Source organism: Cololabis saira, chromosome 8, assembly GCF_033807715.1.
Source record: "Cololabis saira isolate AMF1-May2022 chromosome 8, fColSai1.1, whole genome shotgun sequence".
Taxonomy (NCBI): Eukaryota; Metazoa; Chordata; class Actinopteri; order Beloniformes; family Belonidae; genus Cololabis; species Cololabis saira.
Genome location: NC_084594.1, coordinates 36,507,266 through 36,518,035, shown reverse-complemented (window position 1 = coordinate 36,518,035; position 10,770 = coordinate 36,507,266). Strand labels below are relative to the sequence as shown.

At 41.4% G+C, this 10,770-nt stretch overlaps 1 protein-coding gene across 1 annotated transcript; it reads left to right on the top strand.

Annotated features, from left to right (window-relative positions):
- Positions 1–6,458: 6,458 nt before the first annotated feature.
- prok2 (prokineticin 2) lies at positions 6,459–7,998 on the top strand. Its single transcript, XM_061728686.1, has 3 exons — positions 6,459–6,573; positions 7,463–7,588; positions 7,846–7,998. The coding sequence occupies exons 1-3, from the start codon at positions 6,475–6,477 to the stop codon at positions 7,969–7,971; spliced, it is 351 nt and encodes a 116-aa protein (XP_061584670.1). The 5' UTR covers positions 6,459–6,474; the 3' UTR covers positions 7,972–7,998.
- Positions 7,999–10,770: the final 2,772 nt, after the last annotated feature.

Here is a 10,770-nt window from a genome sequence, read left to right as displayed (position 1 = left end):
AAATCAAAACAAGTGTTGAAGAGGGTTCAAATCCACGACAGGCCTCATCCCATAGCAAGAAGAGCAGCTTCATCTGTGTACAGTATGCTGATGTAGATTCTCAGTCATCTAGATGATCATAAATCTTAAAGACTTGAATCAAGGCAGCTGATTTCCTTATTCTTTGGTCTTGAAGATGTTTCACCTTCTATCCAGAAAGCATTATTAGTTCTAGTTGACTGGTGGGGAGTTTTGATCTTATAAGCTTTTCAAGTCGAATGCAAATCACCACCCTTCATTGCTTTGGGTTGTTAGACTTTTGTCCAATGTCAGCTGTTTTTGTGGTTTGGTCATAAAAATAAATGTGCAAAGCGGTTGGTCAGAGTTAAGAAGGTATTTAACTGTTGAAATGCAGCTTTTACAATAACCTTAATGATGAACAGAGGATTTGAGATGGGTCTGCAATTTAGCATGAGCAACTTGTCAAGATTGTTCTTTTCAACAGTGGTTTGATGACTGCTCTCTTCAAGGTCTGGGGGACAACAACTGACAAAAGGGATGAATTTACTATTGGAATCAGATCTGATGCTATGACTTCATATTGATGCAATTACTGTTTTTCTAATCTTTTGGATTTTTTCAGTAAAAAAGTTGGCATATCCTAAAGAGGCAGTTGAATGGGAAAACAAAGTTTTGGCCCAATCAGAGATCAGGTAGCCTGTTCAATAGTAGACTGGTCAGATATCTGTAAATTGATATTATCCCCAAAAAAAGCAATGTACATTGATATAAAACCAGTGATGACTGACTGCTTCGTCATCATTGAATAACACTCATTCAGAAAACACCCTGACAAATATGTGGGTGATGAACCTCAAGAAAATTAAGAACATGAGCAGCTGCATAAAGTTTTTTTTGCCGTAGACACTACATGACTCATTCTAGCATTAGAGCTTCTTCAGTTATTGAAGAATAACATGATTTGTTAAGTGACATATTCTTATAATGTATTCCTTTGGAATTATAAAACAAACGGCATGTCCTACTGTCCATTTGTGCCCTCTTGCTGCTGCTTTTGTTTGGGGGGTTCTAGTTGTGTTCGGGCTGGTTTTGGTTCATTCTGAGGCAGCGGAGTGGTAGCCTAGTGGTTAGCTGGGGCTGGGGTCTGGAGGGCCCAGGTTCAAGCCCCTGGATTGCAATCGAGGTTAACCACTTTGGGCATAGTGACCTAGTGCCATAGTGGCATAGCAATGCAACCCCTGTGCTTTGTGACTTTAGCTTGCTAACAACAACTGTAGCTTGCGAACAAAATGCACACCATTTTCAATTGTAAAATGGCTTGGAATATACCCCCTCCTTCGGGTCATTTTGCTTGCATCGCAATATGTAATAGATAGAGTTTTGTGGAGGTGTGTATGTGTGTGTGTGTGCGCGCGGTCCTGCTTTACTTTCCTTCCTTGCTGTCTCTGCTTCTTTTTTCGGTATCGTGCACTATCTGTCCATCTTTCTCCTAGTTTTGTGGACTTTAGTAACTTTTTAAGTCGTCTGCAGCGTGTTTTTCATGTTGCCTGTTTAGCAGCACTTTTGGATTAAAATAAAGCTGCTGAAGTTGTGACATGTCTCTATTACTTTGGCTTCCTCCTGCATGTTCGGTTGACTGGAGACTCTAAGTTTACCTTTGGGTGTGAGTGTGCATGATTTCATTGTCTAGAAAATAAAGGATGAATGGGTTTATTATTAATTAGTAGGCTATGATATTTGGAAAGCGTAAATAAATACATTCAAGTTATATAAAGGTTGTCATACCTGTATATCAGAGCAATATTTTAAAGGGCATCAAAACTATTGCCAGCTTTCACTTCCGCAACGTTTCTGATCTATTTTCCCTGAAGGTTCCTCTTACCTTCTTAATCTCGAAACATGGTCTAAAAGTATAAAAAATAAATGATAAACAACTAATTCAAAAGCGCTGTCACATACGTGTGGAAGGTGAAACGGGAAATATCCTTGTAGTGATCAAAGACAGCAGAGCAGTGCTCATTCTTTTATTGCTTCTTATTTCACTACAACTCAGAGATCCATGTCACCAAGAGACAAAAAGATGCAACTGATGGCTTTAGAGATTCGTGCACATTTGTGATGTATCCGGTCACATTGAATGTGTCATTCCAAAGTTATTCTTTGGTTTCAAAGTAAAATGTCACAATGTTGAACTCCGCGGCCTTGAAGCAGTGATTTTTGTCCCAGATTATCGGCAGCTGTGTGGTGTCCTTCGGTCTTTGTGCACCCAGTTGTCAACTGTTACTTTGTCAACCAAGGACAACGTTTCCGCACTACTTGTACACCACTGTATGACAAACGAATACGCAGGAAGCAAGGCAAGGCGTAATGAGCTGAGCCGCTTTGCTGGAACACTTATTCTCCTCCAAGACCTCAAAGCAGCAATCTCAGTGAAAGTGACATACTTTAAGTTATGTCTTGGTGTGTGGAGGCGGTAAAGCTAATTCCTTTATCTAATATACTTTACAGTGAGGATTTAGGCAGAAAATGCAGTGAGAAATGCACGCCCATAGTCCTCTTTAATCTCTTTTGTGGGATTGTCCCAGCAGGTGGGTGCCTGCATTACCCACGCTCACAAACCTTATCAAGCCCTTCACCAAATGTCATGTAATACAGAAAGAAAATCCACATCAGATTATGTGTGAACAAGGGATCGGGACAAGTTGCGTTGTGCAAAATAAATGGGGGAGGACAGTTCGGAGCATGGCACAGTGACATTATGTCATCCAAGCAGCTGATCCTCTAACGGGAGCATTTGAAAAATCCCCATAATCTACTGGCATACATCCTTCCACCGTGTTTGTGGATGAAAAAATGGGCCTGGAGGTATCGAGGAGCCTGAAGCCAAATGATGCAGCGCTGCCTGTGAAATCCAGCATTTTTACATATTTTCGGTGATAAACGACATGGTTTATCCAACTGTGCTCTGCTGGGTCGGCCAACAATAGAAATGGCTTGTGTTTGGGATGTGAGCTCGCCATCCTGCCTTTCTGTGTGCCATCGTTCGGTGTTTCCATCCTGCTTCCTACACTAACATCTTTGCCTGACGTAACCAGGATACATCTCATTCCTCTGAGTTTACAGTGACACTTACAAGACTTCAGGAGTACATCAGGGCTTTTTAGGGCCCGAGCACTGACAGTGCGAAGGTCCTATTGTATCTGTAGGAATTGTTTTTGTTTTTATCCTCGTTTTTCTTCCGACGAAATGAGGGCCTTTTTGCCCCCCTAAACGTGCCACAAAAGTCACCAAATTTTGAACGCAAGCCAGGCCTGGCGAACAATTTGATATTTAATGGTTTGCATTAATGGGCGTGGCCTAATGGCTCAACAGCGCCCCCTAGAAAACTTTGTGCCTCAAGCCCCACGATACGGTTTGACGTACATGCACGGAAATCGGTACACACCTGTATCATGTCGCAACTTAATGAAAAGTCTCTTGGTGCCATGGCCGAAACAAAAGAGGAAGTCGTCCATTTTGAATTAATCGTGTTATTTTGGCAAAATGTATGCCATTTCTTCAGCCGCTTCTTCGCCCGAACCGTAACGTGCACCCAGGTATGTTATACATCAAAATGTGCGTCTCCATCCTGCGACGACACGCATTACTTTTCTCAGTCAAAAGCGTTACCGTGGCGACGCTAGACGCCAAAAAGCGCCCCCTTCATCTGATTGGTCGATATCTGATAGTTCCTACTTTCTGCCATAACTTTTGAATGTTTGACATAAAGAGTCGTGGGTGGTGTCGGTTTTGAGTCCTTGAACATAATTGGTGAAAATTAGCCCCGCCGCTTCTTCTGATTGGTCAATATTTGATAGATCCTATTTTCTGCCATAACTTTTGAATGGTTTGACATAAAGACTCGTGGGTGGTGTCATTGGACTTAGTTTTGAGCCTGAAGAATCTACATGCAAGTCATACAAGCGCTTCCACTGCAGCACGCCTGAACATGCACAAGGGTGCGAAGGCCCGTTCATCGCTGCTTGCAGCTTAAATTTAGTTTTTAATCCTTTGTTGCAAGATCAAAAAGCTGGGTTTTGCTAAATATGTTATTAACCATTCATTTATATGCAGACAACTGGTGAAAAAAAATTTTGTTCCTGCAAAAGTTCTCTTGTTTGTTAAACGTTGTTTTATTTCCATTTAGTCCCACCAGGAATCCTGTTCACCTGTCCCCCTGCGGACCTGCCTGCCTGACAGCGATTCACTCTTTCACAGCCTCCCCTCTTTACCCGGTCAGTCACTGGAATAAACCTGTCCACCTGCTCTGTGTCCGTGTTTTCATCCTGCTGCTCAGCTTTCCCATAACAGAACAATCTGGCCACTAATGGATCCAGCGGATGCTAGTCCCGCGACCCTTCCAGATCAGATCCTGCAAGTTCTCACTCATCAGAGCGCTGCCGTAGCTTGACGGGAATAACGGATACAGGCACTCGAGCATACGCACACGGTGATCCACACTCAGCTGCAACAACTGAGTTAACATGTCGCCAGCCTCACAACTCTTGCGGCTCCTGCTGATGCATCTCCACCTTCTGATCCGTGGGACGTGGCAAGACAGTCTCACATTCCAGATTCCAAGTATAAAGAGACACATACAGCCAGTACTCAAGTTGTAAAAAAAAATCAGGGGGGATGGTGGATTTCATCATATGGGGACAGATAATTTGTGCTGATTACAAATAATATAATATATTACAAATAATAGCACTGACCAAAACACCTTCAGAAATACTGCAGGAATGACATAGCAGCAGTTAAATGCAGCCTTCTGTAAGCTTTAAATATCCACTGGGCTTACATCAAATACATCAAAACACAACAATAAAAAACTGTTTTCTGAACTTATCAATATGACTCTGTCCTTCACAGGATAAGTAAAATGGATCACTGCAAAAACTCAAAATCTTAACAAGAATATTTGTCTTATTTCTAGTTAAAATTTCTCATTTTAGGAAAAAAAATCTCATTACACTTAAAACAAGACTCATCACCGGAAAAAAACAACAATTTTCACCTGTTTCAAGTAGATTTTGATTCGAAATAAGTAGAAAAATCTGCCAGTGGAACAAGATTTTTTTGCTTGTAATAAGAAGATAAATCTTGTCCCACTGGCAGATTTTCCTACTTATTTCAAGTGAAAATTTACTTGAAACAGGTGAAAATTGTCAAATACGTTATTTTTTCTGGTCTTATTTTTCTGGTGATGACTCTAAATGTTGAAATAGCAGTAAAACCACATTCATTGATGAAATGACATAAGGGATGGAAAGGGGGGATGGCAGTTTTACAGGGGGGATGATTTTGACCGTTTTTATTTCAGGGGGGATGCCATCCCCCCTCATCCCCCCTCAACTCCAGTACTGCATACAGCTATGATGTCGACTGGACGGACGGACAGAGGGACGGACCAGCCTCCCACTGTGCAGGTGTAGGTGTTGCTCTAAGTGTAGGTGATGGGCCCCACTCCCAAGACGGTGGAAAGCTGACCCAGCCCAGGACCCATGGAGTGCAGCAGCCAGCCGGACCGCCACACACCTGCAGCACCGAGGAGACAGCACATGGCTGGGGATGGAAGGCCACCAGCCTCAACCCCCGTCCAGGACCTGGAATCACTACGTCTTGATTGGTTCCGGCCAGAGAGGGGATAGAGGGGAGAAAGGAGGGGGGAAGCTCAATTTATTTTTAACCAAAAATTTCTGTGCTATGTTTCAGATTATCTCTTTTGAATAACTCGGCTTTTGAAATGTCTGATTTACAATGCAACAGTCCACCCTGCAAACACTGAGTACTGTACAAACACAGCCCGTCATGAATGAAATCGACTGGCTAGCGTACAAAATGACAAAAATGACAGGACAGAGAACTTGCTTTCCTGTTGATTATGACAATAAACATATTGAATCTTTGATTTGCAGGACACCGTCTCCTCTGACCACATCTTTAAAATAACTGTCACAAATTACACACAAATTACACACAAATTACAGTTTGAAAAGATAAGCCGGTAATACGGCAATTCAATGTTCGGGAGTGTAGTGACCTCAGAACTTCATGTCCTTTCAGTTGCTTGAATTGTGAACACCACCGAGTGCTGGCCTGAAAGGGTCTTGTAAAACCGTAGCCTTGGAGCCTGAAAGGCTTTTTGGGGGGGAGCGGTAACATTGAATATGTTTGCGCTGATTCCATCTGGAGTATAACTGACTGCTTTATCATTGGTGTGAGAAAGCAGGGTCATTGTTTGGTCCTCTCTTTCCAGCTCCTGCAGAGAATGCTAGTGTGAGTGAGTCACAGTGTTTCTGAATGGCCAACAGAGTTTATAAAACCTCCGCCAGCCCTCAACACACGAGTTTGGAGGCCACTTTGCTCTGCGGTGTGTTACAGATGCACATGAAGCGAGGTCCATCAGCATCTTTAGTTTTCACCCTGGACGGCATGAGAACACAAAGGCAGCTCTTCGCCATGAGGTCCTTCATCACGCTGCTCTTATCGTTGTTTCTGGCATCGCACGGATCTTCCGCCGTCATCACAGGGGTAAGTGCACGCAAGTGGATAAGCTCTCGACCTTTTCTGTTCATATTTGCTGTGCTGTTACAGGCACATATTTAGGGTGATTCGTCTGATGTGTTTACACTTTAGACTGCTTAAAAAACAAGAAGAAATTATCTCAATAAATGATTTAAATAAGAAAACAGAAGTGGCAGCTATTTCATTACTTATTTCATAAATTCATGTGTGCTTCTCTTTGAAATATTGGTCCAAATAATTAGATTTGTGTAAGTATGTTACATTGGTATCTCTTTATATCAAACAATAAGCCATAAATGTATTTTTTAAATGATTTTTCAAAGCAGTTACTACCATGCATGTAAATAAGAGCAGATCACATCAATAACCTGTGGTGACAGAACAGCCGAGTCTGTCATCGCGGCCGTCCCTCACCGTGCTGACGGCAATCAAAGGAGGGGAATGTGGACATAAACAGAGAGTGATTTTCATCAGCGTCTGTCACTTGAAATCACTGCTATTCCTCTTGATTGTGTCCCTGTCATCTCGTCCGAAGTGAGAGCTGTCACTCAGCCTCTCCACATCCGATCCTTGACTGTGGGGCTGAAGGATGCTGGGAGAATAAGTGCACGCTATCACTAGAATAATACATCCTTCTGTCATTAAATGCAATTTTTCACAAAATGATTTGTTATTTATTGACCAGCTGGCAAATAAAAGCGGTCTTTTAAGATAAAGAACAGTTACTATTCATAAAAGTATTGAATTAAACAAAGAAGGAACGACCGTACTGAAGACTGAAATGCTAAATGCTTGTTACGCCATCCATCATCCATCCGTGTGTGTGTGTGTGTGTGTGTGTGTGTGTGTGTGCGTTTGCGTGTGCGTGTGCGTGTGCGTGTGTGTGTGTGTGTAGGCCTGTGAGAGGGACTCTCAGTGTGGAGGAGGGATGTGCTGCGCGGTGAGCTTGTGGATCCGCAGCCTGCGTATGTGCACGCCCATGGGACGCGACGGCGACCACTGCCATCCTCTGAGCCACAAGGTAAGCTCTCCGCTCTGTGATGATGCCAGAGTTTCCAAATATCTAACTTTTTCTTCTTTTCTGTGTTTCATTTTTCTTCTTTTCTTTGTTTCATTTTAATCATGTCTGCAATTGAAATGACCCGTAGAAGACTTCCCCCTCAAAATGAACATATCGACTTGTTAAAAAGAATTATTCAGCCTTGTGTCCTCCTTATTTCACTGTCTTGAGCTGCATCAGATCTCCCATCGCTGCTGTGTCTTTATCTCCTCTTTTAGGTTCCTTTTTTTGGGAGGAGACTCCACCATACGTGCCCCTGCCTGCCCAACCTTTCCTGTGTTGTCATAGAGGACGGCAGGTCCAAATGTCTCTCACCATACAAATATCCAGACTACTTCCTCTGAAGACCAATATTTGTGCTCATTCTATCGCCTATATGTACTTGAACTATTTCATCATGTTAACATTTGTTTTTAATTTAATGTACAGAGATATATTTGATTACTCGTCATCTTGTTGGGTCTGCTTAAATTAAAGTCTATATTTGAAAGACAACCTGTTGTTGTTTGCGTTGTCTGCTCTTGAAAACAAATATTGGATATATTGGATATAAATAAATACCTCATGTTAATGTAAAAAGCCCAGAATCTATTTATTCATGAATTTATATGTGAGAATCTATTAAAAACAAAATCCACCGTATCCATTCTCCTCCTGATCTTTAATAGCATCACTTCATTGACTCATATCTATTAAAATATTCCTGCAGAAGTTTTTTGTCTGTGTTGAAAAAATAAATCACTTCACTACTGCATTTTCTTTATAACTCAGCGGTAAAAGCGTAAGTCATTGCGCGTTGTTTTCTCCCTTTGTTGCATCAGTACTCGAGCAATAACAAGCACTTCTGCTCATGTTTCTATAGAAGGCCCTTCGTAAACACAAATAACCCTGAAACATCAAGAGTAACCTAATAAAAAAACATGTCTCCATGAAACTAATCATTGTCAGTTTATATTTGAAAGCATTTGTTCAAAGCTCAAGATTAAAATTAGATTTGTCCGCCGTGCACAGCCTTGCCTCGCTCCAGGGCTCGACATCCATGACTGCAGTCTGAAGCAACACCACTGTGGAGATACAGCCAGTAGATTCATAAATGCAAGACAGGTTTCTGTCTTTCAAACTCTACTACAGACAAGGCATTCACTTCATTCCAGTTCAGCTTTATATATCTCCAAATCATTACAAACGTCATCTCAGGGCACTTCAAAAATACAATTCACCTCATTCTAGATTGGTCCAATTAATATGAAGCCATTGAAAATAATAATAATTCACAAAACTGTTGCAAAGGTCTTTGATAAATGTATATTTTTACCTTGTGTGAATTATTGATGACTCAAAAATGAAATAAGTGAATCATAAACAGGGCTGCACATAAGTGGGCCGCCAGAGCGCATGCGCCGTCAAAATCCACAGTGCGCTGTCAATCTTGTGCTGCGAAGCGCTTTTGCGTACCAACAGCTGGGGCTCATATTATTGGTTATGGCCAGACCAGAATACTAATATTAAAAAATCTATTGCGAGAGCTTTTCCCCAGAACTGCAACTCAAAGTTGGTACTGGCCAATCACAGCGCATCCTTACTCCCCCTCCATACTCGTTGCGGCGGTGGGTTGGGCAGGAAGAGAGGTAAGGATCTATCATCACAAGCAGCTTAACAAACCCCTTACTGAACAAACCCCGACACGTCTCGTCAAAATGTCCAAGAAGCAAGCGCCATTACGTTTTGGCGTTCCACCACCACCAACTACAAAGAGATGCCAAACTGAACCACTACCCGAATCGAACAGAAAACATGTGTTCGCCGAGAAGTGGCTGCATGTTACGCGGCGACGCGCACCGTACGTTCGCGGTCCCGCGTATCCTACCCCGTAAGCTCTGCGTTGGTGCAACGCGGAACCATAAATCAGCCAGTGTCCGTCACTGCGTGCAGCAGCAGCGTGCCTGCACCAGCAAGACGCTGCTCTCCGATTATGGCTCAAAGTTTATGAAAACCCCAAATAAAAAATAAATTAGAGAATATTTTATGAAATCAATAAACAATTCCATCATCACAATTATAACAAATAAAGGTTCAACATATCTTGCTTTGCATGTAATAAGACTAGGTAATATATTAGTTTCACCTTTTAAGTTGAATTATTGAAATAGATTAACTTTTACACCATATTCTAGTTGAATTATTGAAATAAATTAACTTTTACACCATATTCTAGTTGAATTATTGAAATAAATTTACTTTTACACCATATTCTAGTTGAATTATTGAAATAAGTTAACTTTTGCACCAAATTCTAGTTGAATTATTGAAATAAGTTAACTTTTGCACCAAATTCTAGTTGAATTATTGAAATAAGTTAACTTTTACACCATATTCTTCACCTGTAGCAATATTCTACACCTTGGCTGATGTGGACATACAGAGCATAGGAGGCTATTTCAGCTGCTATATGGTTGGCTGTCTGTACAGTCATGCAAGTTCAATGCTATTAAAGAACACGTTTTTTCATATAAAATAAACAATTTTATCCAGTTTAGAAGTTTTGGGGCTTTTTTTTGGCTCCTGTGCTGCTGAAATCGGGGCGTCCTTTATTTCTATTTCTGAAAGTTGGCAACCCTAGGTGCAAAATATGCTTTTATACTGACTCTACAGACTAACACGCACCATAATTTGTTAATTCATCTTTATAAGTGAATAAATATCATTTTGCCTATAACTTATTCCTGCATCCCTCTTTTTTATCGATCCGGCGAGACTGGTCACCGCGTTTTTGGAGCCCCAAGTCACATATCCAAGGGCTCCTCTGAGCACCAGACCAAAATAATTATGTGCAGCCCTGATCATAAACCATCATTTTACAGTCTAAAGTTTGAATATAGACTTGTAGAAAAGACTTGAGTGATAGCAGCTTAAATTCTTGCATTGGTCACCAGCATAGTGATGACATTGGTGTCACTATAAGTGTAATAATACTCTTGATGACAAATCACAAATTATCAGACATTTCCAAGAGGACAATTGCATAGTCTGATGTACATATCATGTAGTAATACATGTAAGAAAATGTACATGTGTACAAATCCATCCAATAATCCAACCATCCAGCCCAAATGAAGGCTTAGACTTCACTCTCCCCGACCACA

What these genes read in the sequence shown, in the direction of transcription:
- prok2 (XM_061728686.1), top strand. Translation starts at nt 6,475, where the DNA reads ATGAGAACACAAAGGCAGCTCTTCGCCATGAGGTCCTTCATCACGCTG. An exon ending in CTTCCGCCGTCATCACAGGG is followed by an intron (nt 6,574 to 7,462) that starts GTAAGTGCACGC and finishes GTGTGTGTGTAG; the next exon opens with GCCTGTGAGAGGGACTCTCA. An exon ending in GCCATCCTCTGAGCCACAAG is followed by an intron (nt 7,589 to 7,845) that starts GTAAGCTCTCCG and finishes CTCCTCTTTTAG; the next exon opens with GTTCCTTTTTTTGGGAGGAG.